At 42.9% G+C, this 21,800-nt stretch overlaps 1 protein-coding gene across 2 annotated transcripts; it reads right to left on the bottom strand.

Moving 5' to 3' along the window:
* Nucleotides 1-1,193: 1,193 nt before the first annotated feature.
* Nucleotides 1,194-18,732, bottom strand: LOC135510373 (sterile alpha motif domain-containing protein 9-like). 2 transcript variants are annotated; one of them, XM_064931242.1, is made up of 5 exons: nucleotides 18,679-18,732; nucleotides 16,822-16,935; nucleotides 10,961-13,962; nucleotides 10,673-10,708; nucleotides 1,194-2,022 (listed from the first exon to the last, which is right to left on the bottom strand). In XM_064931242.1, coding segments are annotated over exons 3-5 (2,967 nt in total). In that variant the 5' UTR covers nucleotides 13,891-13,962; nucleotides 16,822-16,935; nucleotides 18,679-18,732; the 3' UTR covers nucleotides 1,194-2,021. The 2 variants fall into 2 exon arrangements, with proteins under 2 accessions (XP_064787314.1, XP_064787313.1); XM_064931241.1 differs by lacking the exon at nucleotides 16,822-16,935.
* Between the last annotated feature and the right edge of the window lie 3,068 nt (nucleotides 18,733-21,800).

Here is a 21,800-nt window from a genome sequence, read left to right as displayed (position 1 = left end):
CTGTGTGAATCAGGCCTTCATGGTCGAAGTGCTGCAAAGAAAGTACTACTAAAGGACACCAATAATAAGAAGAGACTTGATGGGGCCAAGAAACACAAGCAATATACATTAGACCTGTGGAAATCTGTCTTTGTGAGAGTCAGAGTAGGTGAACTGACGATCTCATGTGTGGTTCCCACCATGAAGCATGGAGGAGATGTGATGGTGTGGGGGTGCTTTGCTGGTGACACTGTCAGGGATTTATTTAGAATCCCAGGCACACTTAGCCAGCCTGGCTACCACAGCATTCTGCAGCAATACGCCATCCCATCTGGCTATCATTTGTTTTTCAACAGGACAATGACAAACACACCTCCAGGCTGTGTAAGGGCTTTTTGACCAAGTAGGAGGGTGATGGAGTGCTGCATCAGATGACCTGGCCTCCACAATCAGCTGACCTCAACCCAATCAATTGAGATGGTTTGGGATGAGTTGGACTGCAGAGTGAAGAAAAAGCAGCCAACTAGTGCTCAGCATATGTGGGAACTCCTTCAAAACTGTGGGAAAAGCATTCCTCGTTAAGCTAGCTTAGAGAATTCCAAGTGTGCAAAGCTGTCATCAAGCCAAAGGGTGACTACTTTGAATAATCTAAAATATATTTTGATTTGTTTAAAACATTTTGGTTACTACGATGTAGAAAATAGTAAAAATATAGAAAGCCCTTGAATGAGTAGGAGTGACCAAACTTTTGACTGGTACTATATATTTAATTTGAGTTTGTCAGTATGGGGTATTGAATAAGAGGAGTAACAAAATGTGGAAAAAGTCAAAGGGTCTGAATACTTTCCAAAAGCACTGTGTGTATTTATTTTTTATTTTTTTACCTTTATTTTACTAGGCAAGTCAGTTAAGAACAAATTCTTATTTTCAATGACGGCCTAGGAACAGTGGGTTAACTGCCTGTTCAGGGGCAGAACGACAGATTTGTATCTTGTCAACTGGGGGATTTCGGTTACGAGTCCAATGCTCTAACCACTAGGCTACCCTGCCGTATTAGCAGACCCTTATCCAGAGCTATTTACAGTAAGTGAGTGCATACATTTTTTGTATTTCTCCACCATGGGAATTTAACCCAAAACACAGTGCCATGCTCTACCAGCTAACAAAATAGCATCATTTCAGTTTAGTCTCATTTAAATCAGGACAAAGCCACATCTGTACGTAGGTATTTATTTCAATACATATTCTAAAACCTGTGTTGTGAAAATGTCACAAAAATTCTCACATATCATTACTGTTTAAAAAGTTGTATTAGGCTTGTACATAAAGCTTTACAAAGTCATATCATACATGTATTTAGATCGCTGGTATTCCTTACCCTCACTGACTTGTCAATCATTTAGTAGCCAAAATAATTGAAGTGTTTTTTTTATCATCGATTCTTTACACAGTATACTTTTGTATTTTCATTATATATTTTCTTTATATATTTTCTTGTCTGTAAATGATCCAGAGTATCTAGGTGAGATGGTTGAGCATTTATCTTCCAACCCAACTTTTACCAGACCCCCAAGCTCGCTCAAAATGTTATATCTTTGGCAAAGCCTCAAGGCTAAAACACTAGGTTGCTGGTTGCTGTTCTGCTGGCTACTAATATTTACATGTAGAAAAATAAGAATGATAAAAGAATGAGGCTATACCTCTCTTAGGTTGTGTTTTATTGTAAACACAAAGTAATAAAACAAAGCGGAGCTGCCGTCATTTATACCCTTTTCCCCTAAAACAAACTTTAAATGTCCCCAATTCACCATTCCAGCTCTTCATTCACCCTTCAGGTCTTTGATTAGCAATGGATCCAGCTCCTTCAGGATTTCATAGAAAATATATTTTGCTCTGATGCCACTTGCCCTCAGTCCTGTGGAGAGCTCCCCCATCTGGTCCTGTGTGGTGCGTTCAGGCAGTACTGAACTTTAGCTCTTGTCAGTGATGAGTTTATCTTGATCAGTTCTGTCCGGTGAAGTCCTCAAAGTGCTGGCCTGAGGTCTGAGGTAAAGATTGGTCGCAGAACAACTGCATTTAAACACAATGACATCCACAAATGTAATACACTAAAAACATGATAAATGGTGCTGAAGCTTGGATGCTACTGGAGATTACTAGGGTCAAGTGAAGATAAAAAAATAACTGAACGGCAATAGGTGGTGGTACTTGGATTATTATATATTTTTTAAATGATATATGATTTTTTTAAATCGAGAATAATCTAAATTAAATGTTGTGAATAAAGTGGCAATATTTAGACTATAAAGAGGAAATATTTTGAGAACAAAGTGTCAAAATGTAGAGAATAAAGTGGAAATATTTAGAGAATAGTCTAAATTAAATTCCATGAATAAAGTGGCAGTATTTCGAGAAAAAGGTATCAATATTTCAAGAATAAGGCGGCAGTAGTTCGAGAATAAAGTGGCAATGTTTCGAGAATAGACTAAATGTAATTTTGAGAATAAAGTCAACATTTTGAATATAAATTCAGTTATAATTCAAGGCTAAAGTAGGGGATTAGGTTAAGTGCATGTCTCCCTGGCTCCCTGTTGCTGTGCACGCCACTGTTGAAATGCCTGCAGTTTGATGACCTGGTGAAGCTATACTGTAGAATTGACTTTAGTAACAAGGAAATCCTTTCACTTTTAGAACATACTTACCATATTATTAAAAGTAGACATTTTAGGACCTGCAAGAGGTCGTGCCATAGATTATTTTCAGAAGAAGCAGCCACACGGAATTGGATGAGGTATTTCATCCCAGGTTTGTGTGTCTACATACATAGACAGTTGTGTGTGTATGCTGATTTGGTGGGGGGGAAAAATACATAGACAGTTGTGTGTGTGTGCTGGTGTGTGTGTGTTTGATGGGGGGGGGTCTAATACATAGACAGTTGTGTGTGTATGCTGGTGTGTGTGTGTGTGTTTGGTGGGGGGGTCTAATACATAGACAGTTGTGTGTGTATGCTGGTGTGTGTGTGTTTGGTGGGGCGGTCTAATACACTCGTACTAACAGGCTTCACAGACACACATTGTCAGCGTTGTAAGACTGCGAAGAGGCCTATAATTATCATCTTGTGAATGTAGGTCAAGTATTGCGTAGAGAACGATTGCGCATCCCTGTCGGAATCAAGGGCTGCCCCCAAAAACCAAGTGAAGGAGCTTGCATAGCCACAATACTCTACAATGTGAACAAGTGGTAGTCTAAGTTAACGGTATAGCTGAGACAAATAGCCTATAATGGAGATGATGCACCTGTTTTGGGATAACCTATGCATCCTTCATTCCTCCCATGATTGAAAGCTTCACCAAAAGATGGATAGTGAAATAATACAGTGCGCTATAGGCAACAACCAAGTCATGTCAGATCAGTGATTATTTATTTTTAGCATGTCATCATTTATCTAATAGCCATATATTTAGATCAATGATTATTTATGTTTAGCATGTCATCATTTATCTAACAGCCATATATTTAGATCAATGATTATTTATTTTTAGCTTGTCATCATTTATCTAATAGCCATATATTTAGATCAATGATTATTTCAATAAAGGGAGAATCCAGCCTTGAATCAAACAGCGTCTCAGGTTAGCTGGTTTGCGGATGCAGTAGTGGTCCTTGAGTTGTCTTTCCTGGCTGCTCCCACATACACGTGCGTAAAACTCCTTCTTCATTGTTCATTCATCCCGCAGCCGTTGACTAGGCCTATAATTTATGGTGATTTGCCAACTTTAATTTAAGATTAGCCTACATGTTAGGCTACTTAATTGAGTGTGCCGATATAAGTTTACAATTGAATGCAACATATCGGTGTAGTAGAGAATCTGGAACTTTGCTCTTTATAATATATTTTTTTCCTTATCGAGTCGAAGCCGCGGAAGGTGCTGGAGGTGTCACAGCACCCCTGATAAATTGAAATACATTTGCCAAAGTTATAGAATTACTGCTGTCTGTTCAGAAATAAATGTAATAATTCAGAATACTACACCAGGAGTAGGCCTATAATTCAGCCACAGAGGAGCAATAGCTTATTTAAAATAAAGAGCCTAGCTGTGGATTGTGTGAAGCCCAATCACAAGGCCTACAGTCAGGAAGTGCAGTAAATCTGCCAGTGAACAGCATGTAGCAAAAAAAGGCCTTTCAAATATAAAAAGTTGCAGGAAAGCACTGGTTGGAAAGCCAATTATCCTACTGAAAAGAGAAGACTAATTTGTCTGCAGGCTACCAAATATGTTATCAACTTCCAAGTAGGCCAATTGAGCAAACAGTTGCATTTATTGTACCTGGGGATTTTAACAAAGCTATCTTGAGAACAAGGCTACCTAAATTCTATCAGCATATTAACTGCAGCACCCGCTCGGGCAATACACTGGATCACTGCTACTCTAACTTCTGGGATGCATACAAGGCCCAACCTCCGCCCTCCCTTCAGCAAATTCAGCAAACCCGACCACGACTCCATCTTGCTCCTACCGTCCTATAGGCAGAAGCTCAAAGAGGATATACTTGTGACTAGAATCATTCAATGCTGGTCTGACCAATCGGATTCCGCGCTTCAAGATTGTATTGAGCACGGTACTGGGAAATGTTCCGGGAATCCTCAGATAATAACGTCGATTTCTACGCAGTGTAGTTATTCCCTCCGCAAGGCAACAGCGGCAACGATTGGTATAAGCTGCTCAGATAGCTGATGCTTAAAGTTAGTGAGGGAGATATGTCTCAAACTTCAGCGATTTTTGCACTTCGTTCCAGTCATTGGCAGCAGAGAACTGGAAGTTTGTTTGATCGTAGCTAGCTAGCTACATAGCCGTCTTTGTATCTAAGACAATTGTGTAGCCTAGAGCGATTTTCTAGGTTAGCTAGCCAGCTATTGTCGTTCTTTTAAAGTAACGTAACGCAATTACCTGCTAGCTAGCCAGCTAGCCCCCGAATAGCAGCACTGTAGTAACTATTACACTCGACGGAACGACTTGATTAGTGTAGTGTCAACATCGCAGCCACTACCAGCTAGCCTACTCCAGCAGTACTGTATCATTTCAATCATTTTAGTCAATAAGATTCTTGCTACGTAAGCTTAACTTTCTGAACATTCGAGACGTGTAGTCCACTTGTCATTCCAATCTCCTTTGCATTAGCGTAGCCTCTTCTGTACCCTGTTAACTATGTGTCTATCTATCCCTGTTCTCTCCTCTCTGCACAGACCATACAAACGCTCCACACCGCGTGGCCGCGGCCACCCTAATCTGGTGGTCCCAGCGCGCACGACCCACGTGGAGTTCCTGGTCTCCGGTAGCCTCTGGAACTGCCGATCTGCGGCCAACAAGGCAGAGTTCATCTCAGCCTATGCCTCCCTCCAGTCCCTCGACTTCCTGGCACTGACGGAAACATGGATCACCACAGATAACACTGCTACTCCTACTGCTCTCTCTTCGTCCGCCCACGTGTTCTCGCACACCCCGAGAGCTTCTGGTCAGCGGGGTGGTGGCACCGGGATCCTCATCTCTCCCAAGTGGTCATTCTCTCTCTCTCCCCTTACCCATCTATCTATCGCCTCCTTTGAATTCCATGCTGTCACAGTTACCAGCCCTTTCAAGCTTAACATCCTTATCATTTATCGCCCTCCAGGTTCCCTCGGAGAGTTCATCAATGAGCTTGATGCCTTGATAAGCTCCTTTCCTGAGGACGGCTCACCTCTCACAGTCCTGGGCGACTTTAACCTCCCCACGTCTACCTTTGACTCATTCCTCTCTGCCTCCTTCTTTCCACTCCTCTCCTCTTTTGACCTCACCCTCTCACCTTCCCCCTACTCACAAGGCAGGCAATACGCTCGACCTCATCTTTACTAGATGCTGTTCTTCCACTAACCTCACTGCAACTCCCCTCCAAGTCTCCGACCACTACCTTGTATCCTTTTCCCTCTCGCTCTCATCCAACACTTCCCACACTGCCCCTACTCGGATGGTATCGCGCCGTCCCAACCTTCGCTCTCTCTCCCCCGCTACTCTTTCCTCTTCCATCCTATCATCTCTTCCCTCTGCTCATACCTTCTCCAACCTTTCTCCTGATTCTGCCTCCTCAACCCTCCTCTCTTCCCTTTCTGCATCCTTTGACTCTCTATGTCCCCTATCCTCCAGGCCGGCTCGGTCCTCCCCTCCCGCTCCGTGGCTCGATGACTCATTGCGAGCTCACAGAACAGAGCTCCGGGCAGCCGAGCGGAAATGGAGGAAAACTCGCCTCCCTGCGGACCTGGCATCCTTTCACTCCCTCCTCTCTACATTTTCCTCCTCTGTCTCTGCTGCTAAAGCCACTTTCTACCACTCTAAATTCCAAGCATCTGCCTCTAACCCTAGGAAGCTCTTTGCCACCTTCTCCTCCCTCCTGAATCCTCCTCCCCCTCCCCCCCCTCCTCCCTCTCTGCAGATGACTTCGTCAACCATTTTGAAAAGAAGGTCGACGACATCCGATCCTCGTTTGCTAAGTCAAACGACACCGCTGGTTCTGCTCACACTGCCCTACCCTGTGCTCTGACCTCTTTCTCCCCTCTCTCTCCAGATGAAATCTCGCTTCTTGTGACGGTCGGCCGCCCAACAACCTGCCCGCTCGACCCTATCCCCTCCTCTCTTCTCCAGACCATTTCCGGGGACCTTCTCCCTTACCTCACCTCGCTCATCAACTCATCCCTGACCGCTGGCTACGTCCCTTCCGTCTTCAAGAGAGCGAGAGTTGCACCCCTTCTGAAAAAACCTACACTCGATCCCTCCGATGTCAACAACTACAGACCAGTATCCCTTCTTTCTTTTCTCTCCAAAACTCTTGAACGTGCCGTCCTTGGCCAGCTCTCCCGCTATCTCTCTCAGAATGACCTTCTTGATCCAAATCAGTCAGGTTTCAAGACTAGTCATTCAACTGAGACTGCTCTTCTCTGCATCACGGAGGCGCTCCGCACTGCTAAAGCTAACTCTCTCTCCTCTGCTCTCATCCTTCTAGACCTATCGGCTGCCTTCGATACTGTGAACCATCAGATCCTCCTCTCCACCCTCTCCGAGTTGGGCATCTCCGGCGCGGCCCACGCTTGGATTGCGTCCTACCTGACAGGTCGCTCCTACCAGGTGGCGTGGCGAGAATCTGTCTCCTCGCCACGCGCTCTCTCCACTGGTGTCCCCCAGGGCTCTGTTCTAGGCCCTCTCCTATTCTCGCTATACACCAAGTCACTTGGCTCTGTCATAACCTCACATGGTCTCTCCTATCATTGCTATGCAGACGACACACAATTAATCTTCTCCTTTCCCCCTTCTGATGACCAGGTGGCGAATCGCATCTCTGCATGTCTGGCAGACATATCAGTGTGGATGACGGATCACCACCTCAAGCTGAACCTCGGCAAGACGGAGCTGCTCTTCCTCCCGGGGAAGGACTGCCCGTTCCATGATCTCGCCATCACGGTTGACAACTCCATTGTGTCCTCCTCCCAGAGCGCTAAGAACCTTGGCGTGATCCTGGACAACACCCTGTCGTTCTCAACCAACATCATGGCGGTGGCCCGTTCCTGTAGGTTCATGCTCTACAACATCCGCAGAGTACGACCCTGCCTCACACAGGAAGCGGCGCAGGTCCTAATCCAGGCACTTGTCATCTCCCGTCTGGATTACTGCAACTCGCTGTTGGCTGGGCTCCCTGCCTGTGCCATTAAACCCCTACAACTCATCCAGAACGCCGCAGCCCGTCTGGTGTTCAACCTTCCCAAGTTCTCTCACGTCACCCCGCTCCTCCGCTCTCTCCACTGGCTTCCAGTTGAAGCTCGCATCCGCTACAAGACCATGGTGCTTGCCTACGGAGCTGTGAGGGGAACGGTACCGCAGTACCTCCAGGCTCTGATCAGGCCCTACACCCAAGCAAGGGCACTGCGTTCATCCACCTCTGGCCTGCTCGCCTCCCTACCATTGAGGAAGTACAGTTCCCGCTCAGCCCAGTCAAAACTGTTCGCTGCTCTGGCCCCCCAATGGTGGAACAAACTCCCTCACGACGCCAGGACAGCGGAGTCAATCACCACCTTCCGGAGACACCTGAAACCCCACCTCTTCAAGGAATCCCCAGGATAGGATAAGTAATCCTTCTCACCACCCCCCCTTAATGATTTAGATGCACTATTGTAAAGTGGCTGTTCCACTGGATGTCAGAAGGTGAATTCACCAATTTGTAAGTCGCTCTGGATAAGAGCGTCTGCTAAATGACTTAAATGTAAATGTAAGGAAAGTTGTCTGAAGCAGGTGTTGGCTTTGGGGATGACCAGTGAGATATACAGTGGGGCAAAAAAGTATTTAGTCAGCCACCAATTGTGCAAGTTCTCCCACTTAAAAAGATGAGATAGGTCTGTAATTTTCATCATAGGTACACTTCAACTATGACAAACAAAATGAGATTTTTTTTCTCCAGAAAATCACATTGTAGGATTTTTAATGAATTTATTTGCAAATGATGGTGGAACATAAGTATTTGGTCAATAACAAAAGTTTATCTCAATACTTTGTTATATACCCTTTGTTGGCAATGACAGAGGTCAAACGTTTTCTGTAAATCTTCACAAGGTTTTCACACACTGTTGCTGGTATTTTGGCCCATTCCTCCATGCAGATCTCTTCTAGAGCAGTGATGTTTTGGGGCTGTTGCTGGGCAAGACAGACTTTCAACTCCCTCCAAAGATTTTCTATGGGGTTGAGGTCTGGAGACTGGCTAGGCCACTCCAGGACCTTGAAATGCTTCTTACGAAGCCACTCCTTCATTGCCCGGGAAAGACCCAGCCACGTTTCATCTTCAATGCCCTTGCAGATGGAAGGAGGTTTTCACACAAAATCTCACGATACATAGCCCCATTCATTCTTTCCTTTACATGGATCAGTCGACCTGGTCCCTTTGCAGAAAAACAGCCCCAAAGCATGATGTTAACAGCCCCATGCTTCACAGTAGGTATGGTGTTCTTAGGATGCAACTCAGCATTCTTTACCAAAAAGTTATATTTTGGTTTCATCTGACCATATGACATTCTCCCAATCTGCTTTTGGATCATCCAAATGCTCTCTAGCAAACTTCAGACAGGCCTGGACATGTACTAGCTTAAGCAGGGGGACACGTCTGGCACTGCAGGACTTGAGTCCCTGGCGGCGTAGTGTGTTACTGATGGTAGGCTTTGCTACTTTGGTCCCAGCTCTCTGCAGGTCCCTCCTTGTGGTTCTGGGATTTTTGCTCACCGTTCTTGTGATCATTTTGACCCCACGTGGTGAGATCTTGCGTGGATCCCCAGATCGAGGGAGATTATCAGTGGTCTTGTATGTCTTCCAATAATTCCCACAGTTGATTTCTTCAAACCAAGCTGCTTACCTATTGCAGATTCAGTCTTCCCAGCCTGGAGCAGGTCTACAATTTTGTTTCTGGTGTCCTTTGACAGCTCTTTGGTCTTGGCCATAGTGGAGTTTGGAGTGTGAATGTTTGAGGCTGTGGACAGGTGTCTTTTATACTGATAACAAGTTCAAACAGGTGCCATTAATACAGGTAACAAGTGGAAGACAGAGGAGCCTCTTAAAGAAGAAGTTACAGGTCTGTAAGAGCCAGAAATCTTGCTTGTTTGTAGGTGACCAAATACTCATTTTCCACCATAATTTGCAAATTAAATTCATTAAAAATCCTACAATGTGATTTTCTGGATTTTTTTTCTTCTCATTTTGTCTGTCATAGTTGAAGTGTACCTATGATGAAAATTACAGGCCTCGCTCATCTTTTTAAGTGGGAGAACTTGCACAATCAGTGGCTGACTAAATTATTTTTTTCCCCACTGTACCTGCTGCAGCGTGTGCTATGGGTGGGTGTTGTGGTGACCAGTGAGCTGAGATAAGGTGGAGCTTTACCTAGCAAAGACTTATGGATGACCTGGAGCCATTGTGTCTGGCGACGAATATGTAGTGAGGGCCAGCCAACAAGAGCATACAGGTCACAGTGGTGGGTGGTATATGGGGCTTTGGTGACAAAACTGATGGCACTTTGATAGACTGCATCCAGTTTGCTGAGTAGAGTGTTCGAGGCTATTTTGTAAATTACATCGCCGAAGTCAAAGATCGGTAGGATAGTCAGTTTTACGAGGGTATGTTTGGCAGCGTGAGTGAAGGAGACTTTGTTGCGAAATAGGAAGCCGATTCTGGATTTAATTTTGTATTGGAGATGTTTAATATGAGTCTGGAAGGAGAGTTAACAGTCTAGCCAGATATCTAGGCATTTGTACTTGTCCACATATTCTAAGTCAGAACCGTCCAGAGTAGTGAATGAGCGATGATAATGCATGCAATGCTTGATTATAAAAGTTATTTTTTCATGTGTTCAGGTACCAGGTAACACCCATTTCGTGCTCACTTTTTGTTCCATCACCTCCCATTTTGACAAATTATGCACTCAAATTACGAATTCTAAGAATGCAGCTGCCAGCCGTGAAACTGGAGCAAAATGTCGGATTTTCCCACCATATTTGTTATTTTCATGAAAACCATTTAATATTCATGAATACAGAGTTCAGTCAACATAGGTAGTGGTAAAGTTGCATTTGTCAAACACTTATCTATTACTATTGTACGCTCTATGAATACTGTAACAAACATTAACTCACCATGACATTGGCACGTTGTTCAACTTCTCACAGGCCCTGAGGACAGACACATCAATGAGAAAATCAGCCAAACCAAGCACCAACCTCAGTGATAATACAGTGGTCTTAATTTCCTGGTAGACAAAGCATTTTAAAATCAATGATATCACAAATACCAGCGTCACTCTCTCCCCTGTGTAGATTGGGAGGTTTGGACGTCCAGTGTCATTATATTGCGTATTAGAACATTAAAATATCAAGAACCTGGACATGAGTGAGAGAATATAGAGATACAAATTTGAAAAATACCGGTCTTTGATCAATTCGATGTCCGGTACTTCCAACATTTTACGAGGCTCCTCCTCTTTAATCCTATCTGAATTGGATGGGTAGTTGATGTCGTAGGCCACAGGACCTCTAATGGTGAAGCCAAGGTAGAAGCAGACCTCTCCAGACTTCCAAACTTTGCTTTGTTGGTCGGCACAAACTTCAATCTCCTTGCCATCAACGCACGCAAACACGCTGTGCTGTCTAACCACTCCATTGACTGGAAGAAGAAGGTCCTGGACACTGGGTTCTCTCCACACCTCACCACTGCTCCACTTTTGATCTATAGTGTCTGGCCTTGCCTCTGGCCTTGTCATTTGATTCTCCTCTATCAATAGGTTGTCTATTTTTGCTCTATGAACCAGTCTGCTCAAACCCTCACCCTTACCCAGGAAAATAAGGGGGAGAAGGTACCTTGAGCGAAGATGCTTTTTGTATGTGTTTTTGTAGGAGTCTTGCATCTCCAGAACACATTTGTTGAGGTCAATATTGAAATCCATTTTCTTTTGCTCCTCAGGCCAAAACAGCAGAAGGACTAAGAAGTAAAACTCTGGGGTTTGGTTCCTGAGATTAGCCACTAGATGTCTCTCCAGACTGCTTCTTAGGCTTGACAACGGGGTAAGCATTGGAGATGCTGCTTCAACTTTGCTTAATATGATATTGGCAAGGATGAAGTTTTGGGACGCTTTGTTGTCACCATCTTTCTTGTTTTTTTTATTTTTTATTTTCCCCCACAATTTTGTTATTCGGCGTAAGTTAGATTCATCATAGCCCTTATTAAGACAGCAAAGCAGTCCAGGGAAAGTAACGGCCATTTCTTCTTTGAGCTTCTGGAGGGGTACACTTATTGCAGACTCTGAGTGTATAGGTGTACATGTCCCCACGTATTTGCGGTAGCAGTTCTTGACATCAGTCTGAAAGTAATGCGGTTCATTTTCTTTAATGTTGGGCTTGGAGTACGTCAGGTAACCATCAAAAAACTCACATTTCCTCTCCACCTCATCCCTGAGGCTGATGATGAGTGGCTTGTACTTGAAGAGCTTTTTCTGTCTGATTGATATGAAAAAGGAGTCAGCAGATATTTCCATGGTAAGGATCTTTTGCCAGTTTTTATCAAGAGAGACAAGCGAGTCAAAAACAATGTTGGCAACCTGTAGATAACCAAATAGTCCCCTGTTGTTAAAGATGTGTGAGACTTTGTTAATACCATCGTATTGTATGTCTGCTCCCTGCTCATTTTCAGCAGCCCTTTCCTCATCTTTGAAAGCCTCAAAGGCCATTGTTGATAGTTGCAAAATTTCTTGTGCAGAGATGGAACCCGGCTGTTTGGGAACCCTGAAGGAACCCTGCTCTACATTCATCCTGTTCATCAAATGGTTCTTGTATACGTGCCCCAGTGTGTCAGCAACAAATGAATTGTTGGGATCTCTGTCTTTTGCTATTTTTGCCCACTTCTCTGCTTTAGAATAGTCTGTCTTCACAATGTAAAAGAAACGAGCAAGAGCTTGAGGAAAGAATGGGTTTTGCTTGAATTTCTTTGAAGCCAGTTGTAAAACAGATACACACTTGCTTTTGGATTCTTTGCCTTCAGTATCTTCAATATCTTGAATCAACCTGGAAAACTTGCCTTTCCTTTCTTCTCTCATTTCCCCTTTCGTTAACATGTCTCGTTTCCATTCTGCATTCTGCTTAACATCCACAGTGATTTCCCTCTTAGTTAGCATGTCTTTGATGACGGACATCAAATGTTGCTGCACCTCTTCTCTACAAAAGTCTGTCAGAAAGTTAATTGCTGTATCACCCCTGGTCACACCTGCTGTAGCCAGTAACTCAACACACTGCTGTGCAATCAGTGGGTGAGCCATGCGGACATGTTTGTCTTGTCCCTGTTGTGAAGGGAATGTCACTATCAGATGACTGAAAGGCTCCATTCGCTGCTCAAAGGAAGGGCCTCCATAAATGGGATCTGGAGGCCCCAGGAATGCCTGACATTGAGACTGCAGAAGGTGGGATCCAGGGACGTAGGCATTCACCAGTGATAAGAATGCAAGAAGCTGGTATTTTTTAGGTCTTCTTTTTTTCCTGACATCTAAAAAGACACATGTTTCTTTAACATAATCTCCACTGAAATTTTCTCGCATTATGTTAAAGCCATGAAACTGTTTGTGTTCATTGCTGTAGCTTCGACTGATCTCAATCTGTTTCTCCTCAAACTGTTGTTTCTCTGCTTCAGAAAGTTCCGCCCTGAGAATAACATGTCTTGATTTGTTATGGTCCTCTTGTTTGATAACTTCCTTACGCACACAGTTTAAAATGATGACCACAGGCATGTGGGTTGTAATGTCTCGGTTTGTAATCTCTTTGATGATGGCATCCTGCAGATCCTTCTGAATACACACATTATTCAGCAGTAAGAGCACAGTGTTCTGCTGGCCTTGGCTGCCTGCAGTGAAAAGGTGAATCACCTGCTTGGCGATAGCTGTGATGTCTGAGGTAGCACCTGTTAGAACAGCACATCTGAATGTTTTCCTCATATCCCAGAGCACCTGCTTGGCCAGAGTGGTTCCTCCGCTGCCTGGCTGATGCAGCAGATTCATGGTAGAAGTCAGGTCGCCCTTATGCCGTTTCTTAATATTTTGTATCAGCTCCGTGTACCCGTCTCTTTTGATAAAGGGGGTAGTTTCATCAGCTGATGTTGCCTTTTCAGCCCAGCAGAAGTTAAGCCATTGAGGTGGGGCTCCTCTGTAAAAATCTACCTCTGCCTTTTTCGCTACTGCTGAGTCTATGTCCTCTTCTTCAAATTCATTTGAGTACAAAACATCCAGAAGGGAAATGGAATCCCTGATTTGACTTCCAACATAAATGTCACGACCACGGGCATTGGACAGGGACGACCCCTTGTTGTGTGCCATCTTTGTTGTCTCCGGTCCCAAGCTGAACCAGTGTTCTGAATATTAGTTGTACTTCATGTGGTGGTATGGACTCTGAGAAAGGAGACAATAATGTTTCAGTAAGAATGTTGAAGGTCATTAATGGTTATAAACAAAAGGCTGATTACAGTATATCTTTGACTTTGTTGGACTTTAATTTATATAGCTGATAGATTGGACATTGGTTGGATGTATCTACAGACATTGCATCCTGCTGATAAATACAACAGCATGTCTATGTGTTTTTTGCTTCTTGGTGCTACCCTCTGATAAAAATAATTCAATCACATTCAATCACAATTTTCACTAGTATGTGTTTTATTTTTAGCACATAAATCAATTGACTGAGTACAGTAAAGAAATGCACAAAGTCACTTGTTCCCGGCAACAAATGACTCAAACAAATTATAATAATATAGATATCAATATAAGTATCTGCTTTTCATAATATTATACTCACATTTATTTTTATATGTTTTTCTTGTCTTTTGTTAACAATACATTTAACTATGACTTCATTAAACTGCTAAAAAACGGCTAACTATTAATCCAAAATTGTATTGTCTAGTTTACATATATAGTTTGAGAAATGCTGAATACTGTAAACTTCTATATATTTTACATCATGGATATATCAACGGACATGAATTTACTTTGGAAGGTTAAAAAAACAATGGTATAGAGTCTTTATAAACTTTATAAACACTTTACTTGACACCCACCCTGTCATAACACATTATGACAGGTCATAACCATGTCATAATACTGTATGTCATAACAGCTGACATAACATGTCATATAACCTGTGATAATATGGTCTTAACACTGTCATGACCCATATATTTGCATCTGTTTTGGTATATATTGCATTATTTCATGGCTGGTTATTTATTTTATTTTAATTTTACCTTTAGACGAAGCAAGTCAGTTAAGAACACATTCTTATTTTCATTGACGGCCTAGGAACAGTTGTTCAGGGGCAGAGCGACAGATTTGTACCTTGTCAGCTCGGGGATCAGCTCACCGCTCTAACCACTAGACTATGCTGCCGCCCCACCTACATAAGAGTGTCAAAACCCACATTTATTCAAATGTATTTTTTCCCTTCCAAGAAGTTTCCTTTCGTTTGCAATTTTGTTGTTGTAATGAATATTTTGCAGTCATTTTCTTTCTTCTATAATATTTGAAATTACTTGTATAAACTACAGTTTAACACTGTCATGAAGCATTAGGACCATTCTGTATACCTTTAATTGGACTAAGAAAATGCACTTTATCACACTGTCAAGAAGCATTATGACCAACATAATCATACAAGCCAAATAGGCCTGTCACTACATGCCCTTGTCAGGCATCAGACAAAAAGAGGGTGTCCTTCTCCTGAAATCTGCTCCTGCATTCATCCCAGTCATCAGCACCAGAGCATTGGGGTTGGTGCATGTCTGAAATCAATGTGTTGTGTGCACAATTACAATGATCACTTAATACGGTAAGAACATTTTATATAACATAATCATACTATTGACAAGTATGATATGGTGTAATGGAATGTTTTGCCTTGTGTGGTGGGTTTTGTTGGTTTGAAACTTACAGTATGTAGATGTCATAACCAACCATTAAATAAAACTCTCACCTTTCCATTGATTGGTCATATTAGTGTGTAGCCCAAACTGATCATACGGTACAGACAGAATTTGCCAGATCGGCGGTACCGAATTCACACGAGTCCCGTGGCGCTTCTGTGGGTCGTAGAGCAGAGAACAACATCGTGTTCAGGAGGGCTTCGTCGTTGCATATAGGGGTCATAGTAGTTTGTGGGCCAAACCGTTCCAACACTAGAAACATTTCCGTGAGATGACCGATTTCCGCCATGTCTGATGGTAGAAGGCTGACAGCAGTCGATGCAGTGGATTGAGACCCAGTCCTTGCAATAAGACAGATATCTCTATCTTAAACAGACAGATTTTTATGGGGATTTTGCTATTATGCTAATTCGATATCTACAGAGTGTGGACATTGTAAACTGCTGAAATATGGTTCATAAGCTAAAATATGGGGGCACTGAGGAGGACGCTTATCTTGACGGTTCCTGTCCGACTTCGCTTTTTACGGCTATGTTTGTATTAATTATTACGTTGTTTGCTCAGAATGTTTGTGCAATAGTTTCCTACGACCAACAAATACTTCTGGATCATGAATCGTAAACTACTCACTTATCTCGCAGCCTCCCAGATCTGAAATTCTACATTCACTACTTTGTTCCCCACACAGTGGGTGTACCTGTTGCTCCTGGCCGAGATTAACCTAAGGCAAAGTCGATGATGAAGAAGAGGAATGAAACAGGGATTCCAAGCTAGGCTGAAATGATAGGCTACACTGCCTTGTCGTCCAGGGATCCTGATGGCTAATGTCCGATAGCTGGAAAATAAACTTTGTGAACTCAGATCAAGGCTTCCATCGCAGTGGGACATCAGAAAATGCTATGTATTTGTTTTTACAGAGACTTGGCTTATGGAAAATACACTGGACTCTGCTATTCAACCAGCCGGCTTCTCCATATTCCGAATTGGTCAAACGGTGGCTTCTGTTTCCGCATCAAAAATGTGTGGTGTACCGAAGTTGAAAACATTGCAAGCTCCTGTTCACCCCTTCCAAAACGATTAACGGAGATACTTGTACAATACTGAGAGCCCATACTGCATTCAGCAGAACAGACCCCAACGTGTACAAGGCAAGCAGATAAGACCTCCACAAAACCATTAGGAATGCAAAAAGACAATACAGACTCGAACTTGAATTGATGTTCGAAAACTCAGACTCACGTGGCTTGTGGCAAGGACCACAGATTACGACCAGGTGCATTCGCTTTCCAATCCTGATGTGACGAAAACTCTCAAAAGAGTGAATACTCACAAAGCCTCTGGCCCAGATGGCATCCCTGGCCTCCTCTTCAGAGTGTGGGCTGACCAGCTGGCGGGCATCTTCTCAGACATCTTCAATCTGTCCCAGGCTGTAGTCCCCCACCAGCTTCAAGGAGACCACCATTGTTCCAGTGCCCAAGAAAAACAAGGTGACATGCCCGCCCAAATGACTATTTCCCCGTCCCACTCACTTTGGTCATCATGAAGTGCTTCGAGAGGCTGGTCATGGCCCACATCAAGGCCAGCATGTCAGGAACACTGGAAACAGTCCAATTTGCCAACAGATCCACAGAATATGCGATTTTCATCGTTATTAACACAGCCATAACACAACTGGACAAGAGGAACACCTGTGTGAGAATGTTTTATTTATTTTTATTTAACCTTTTATTTAACTAATGCTGTTCATTTACTAATGTTCAGCACTCAACACAACACCAACACAAGCTCAGAACCCTGGGTCTGGACACAACCCTCTGCAACTGGATCATTGACTTCCTGACGGGCAGACAACAAGCTGTGAGGATTGGAAACAGCGCCTCCCCCACACTGACTTTTAAAACAGGGGTGTGTCCTCAGCCCTCTGCTGTACTCCCTGTTCAACCACAAATTCATTGCTTTGCACCACACCAACTCCATCATCAAGTTTGTTGACAACACCACGGTTGTAGGCCTGATAACCAACAACCAGGCGTCAGCCTATAGGAAGGAGGTAAGTGAACTGGTACTATGGTGTCATGACAACAACCTATCCCTCAAAGTCAGCAAAACAAAGGAGTTGATTGTTGACTTTAGGAAGCAGAGGAGGGAACATGTCCTGATCCACATCAATGGCACTGCAGTAGAGAGAGTCAGGAGTTTTAAGTTCCTCATCTGAACCAATGCCATTTGGTAAAATGATCATGTGGTTTTCATAATCGCACTCCTGTATTTCCTTATACACAAATGAAAAGATGGTTGAAAACCAGGAAGTGAAACGTCTGTGTGCCAATATAAATACTCCAGCACTGGAGTGCTGTCCTATGTTTGTTCTTCGCTGCAGGGTTGTAGCCACTTATTACATTTTTTGTTTGTTGTTTTTTCTACTTGGTTGGTTGTTTTCTTGTATTTTCTTTTTCACATCTATGTTCTCCTATTATTTTAACAGCCATCTTGGGCAGGGGTTCTCTAACTTTTTGGGTCCGGAGACCCTTTTTGTGATTTATCAGGAGCCCCTCCAAAATCAGAACACAACTCGAGTGAGATAAAAAATATATATATATACAAGGAGTTTTACTATGACTTCGGCAGTGCATGGCTGGATGAACCATGTCTCGGAGCCCAGACAAAGAACATTTTAAAGCCCTGCCTCTTGGCATTGGAGAGAAAGTGATGCAGGTTTCAAGCTAATTTCCTTCCATTCAACATATTTTATCATGGGGCAGAGAAAGAAATGTTTTGAAATATTTAATATTTTAAGATCTGGTAGCGGACCCCCTGCAGTACCTCCTGGGGATCCGTGGACCCAAATTTGAGAACCTCTGATCCAAGGACTGGAATGTTTGGGGAAGTTTATTGTGAAATGTTTAGGATGCTTTCCTCAATGTTTGTATCTATCTGCCCTGGGACTACAGATTAATATTAGCCAGCAGACAAAATCTGACACATTTACAGAAAAGTTAATTGATGTGCATTGTCCATGACAAATAAATAAATACATTGATTCTGTTACAAATTTGACCTTTTTCCCTCGAGTGTAAAGTTAATCAATCATCTTATAATTCTATGTGTTGTTGGCTAACTTCAATGAGTACATTTGATATTCCCTACCAAGACAAAATATTCCATGGAAAATAGACATTACTCTTACCTTTGTCTGTTTGAAGAAGGTTCTATATTTTTGTGGGAATCACGGCCGAGTCTGGAAAGAAACGCATTATATCACATTTACACTTCAGAGAAACAATTAGTTTAATCTGAAATCAGGTTCATCTGAAAGTACAGCCTTTGTATTGTATACATGGTTTCTAATCATAGGTTGCTAAGTTATTACCTGTCTTGGCTCTTGAAATGCAATGACTGACCCTGGATGATGTGTCCTTTTATAGTCAAATTTGAGTTGAGCCACCCACATTCAAACCGGTTCAGGTTGATGTTTTCCCCCTGTGTAGTTAGTCTCTATGCATCAGTCTGTGCCAAGTTTCCAAGTTAAACTGGATGACCTGGACAGATTAGATGATGATGAAGTTGTCATTGTTAACTTAAGTTACATTTCATTGTAAATTAAAATAAGTTGGGGGACCTCATTCCTGGGCTGTGCCACAACCGGCTGTGGCTGGGAGTGCCATAGGACGGAGCACAACTGTTCCCCCGTCGTCCGGGTTTGGCTGGGTTGCTCATTATGCCCTGGCAACTCCTTATGAAAGGCCAGGTTCCTGACACCAGTTGCACTTCAACCCACCCCCTCCGGAACACCTCCCCCCCTCCACTCCACCTCCCCCCCTCCACCCACCCCCTCCGGAACACCTCCCCCTCCACTCCACCTCCCCCCTCTACCCACCCCCTCCGGAACACCTCCCCCTCCACTCCACCACCACTACCCCATGACCTGGAGAAGCAGATGAGAACCTGTTCAGGTATTTACCCATGCTGTAACTCTCAATTCCTTGAATCGGATCTCCTCGCCTCCTCAACCTTATTGGAGGAGGAAGTCCAAGCTTCCTCTCCTCTGACCTTCTTTTCCAATGAGTTTTGAGAAGGCAGTGAAGATGCAAGGAATTGAGAAAGAACACTCCCTTCTCATTTGTGCAATATACACTGAGTATACCAAACGTTAGAACACAATACTAATATTGAGTTGCACCCCCTTTTGCCCTCAGAACAGCCTCAATGTGTTGGGGCACGGACTCTACAAGGTGTCGAAAGCGTTCCACAGGGATGCTGGCCCATGTTGACTCCAATGCTTCACACAGTTGTCAAGTTGGATGGATGTCCTTTGGGTGGTGGACCATTCTTGATACACACAGGAAACCGAGCGTGAAAGCTGCTGGGTTTGGGGTTTTTGAAAAAGAAAAGGAGAGCCGCACACTCTAGGAGCTCATATACAATAATGTAATAACCTAATAACCAACTATTCAACAGACAAGCGGTCGTCATCACGGTATCATGACAAACACTGCGGGTCACTAGTTTATAAAGTGTCAAAGGACACACACAGGTGTCTAATCATGACCGGGTGGATTGACATCATTGGTATATTCTCAGATATAAGAACATACAAAAACATGAATGCATGGCATACGATCATAGATACAATTTGGCTACATAGGCCTACAAACATTAACAATGAATATAAAAATCACAAGAATGACTTTGATCTGAAGCCAATGTTGAGAATGAAAGGAGCAAGGTTCTTTAAATTAAAGATCCAGGCAGCATCTCGTTTTAACAATAAATTAAAAAGTGGGTAAGTCGTGTTTTTGCACCTAACAATGCTCTGAGAGTTGTAGTTTTATTTCACACTTTGTTTAACCCAATTTGTTTACCGCAAGGACAAGTTATAAGATAAAATAACTGCCTTAGTGGAGCGCATGATAACACCTTTCTTTGGGATATTTTTTCCTGTTAGGGGGTGTTTGAAGGATCTACATTTGCAAGTGCCATTATATTGAATGCAGCTATTACACTTTTAGTTTCCATCCGGTAGAGGTGCAAATACATGTTGTGAAGGGATATTTTGGGGGTGGTAAATCAGTTTACCAACTGATCTCTGAGATCTCTGCCCTGTGAGATTCCAACCAAGGGAGGGTCCAAAAACACATTACGGATACTGTCATCGGATCTTAGAATGTGCCAATGTTTGAACAATTCCCTTCATTTGTTCAGAGCACTTTGAGTAGCGGGTAGTTAGAATGCTTATTTTTGCGAGACTGTCCATGAAAGAGATCATGTCTCTGTTTAGAATTGTCTGTCAGTATTAATCTGACCATTTTTGTAGCCCCTCTCCTTGAATTTTCTTTGCGTCTCAGTCATATTTCTGTCGCAATCTGACAGTTCTTTTGCAAATTCTTTTGATTCGTCAATTGGCTGTAGGGCAAACAGTTTTCCAAGGGGAAGTGTGTGACAACTATCAGCCCTCAACACACTGTTATGTTCAGTAGGTTTCCTGTAAAGATAAGTGTATAGAACATTGTCCTCACACAAAATCAGAAGATCAAGGAAACTGATTTGACTTGTGTCAGATTGCATAGTAAATATCAGGTGATCAGAACAAAAGAAAAGCATGGAACGCCTGGATCAGTTTTGCATCACCCCTCCATAGAACAAAAAGGGTTCTAATTTTTTAGATTATTATTTGGAAACAGTACATTGACATTTTTGAAGGAATTGAAAATGGACTGTTTCTCCATGTAACAAACATACAACTTAGCATAGTTAGGAGCCATATGGGGTCCCATAGAAATACCCTTCATCTGAATAAAGAAATCCTTTAGAAACATGAAGTGTTTGTGTGTGTGTGTGAATACTATTTCAGCCAAAAGGACCTGCTTCTGGGTTGCTTGTGTGATGTCTGTGTTCCAAACAAAAAAATACAAGTGTGCTTGCTTTACTTCCTCAACGGCACCGCTAGGAGAGAACCTAACAGTTGAAGGCTCTTTCCATGAGTCATAAAAGTCTATTGAAATTACTTAGGGACTGTGCACACTTATGAGAGGTGTGTGGCAACTTGGAGACACCAGTTCTATCTCTCACTCTAACCCTTGCATTGATTTAATCTTATGTTGCACCGACTCCAGATTATGCATCAATATTCTTATGTTACTGAATGTATACAGAGTAAATCCAGATTTCGTTATCAACAAATACTATGAAAAGTTCAGTAAAATGTCAACTGCACAGTCAAACGTGTAAAGTGTGTATTCGGGTGATCTGTTGTGTCCTCATCTTTGTTCTGATAATTTCCCCATAATCCCAAAAGTGTTCCCTTTCAAT

This window comes from Oncorhynchus masou, chromosome 23, assembly GCF_036934945.1.
Source record: "Oncorhynchus masou masou isolate Uvic2021 chromosome 23, UVic_Omas_1.1, whole genome shotgun sequence".
Taxonomy (NCBI): Eukaryota; Metazoa; Chordata; class Actinopteri; order Salmoniformes; family Salmonidae; genus Oncorhynchus; species Oncorhynchus masou.
This window is presented reverse-complemented; position numbering and strand designations above follow the sequence as displayed.

Coding starts and splice junctions, on each gene's coding strand:
- LOC135510373 (XM_064931242.1), bottom strand. CDS start 13,890: ATGGCACACAACAAGGGGTCGTCCCTGTCCAATGCCCGTGGTCGTGAC. Junction 10,709..10,960: donor ATCGAATTGATCAAAGACCG/GTATTTTTCAAA, acceptor GTCTGTCCTCAG/GGCCTGTGAGAAGTTGAACA.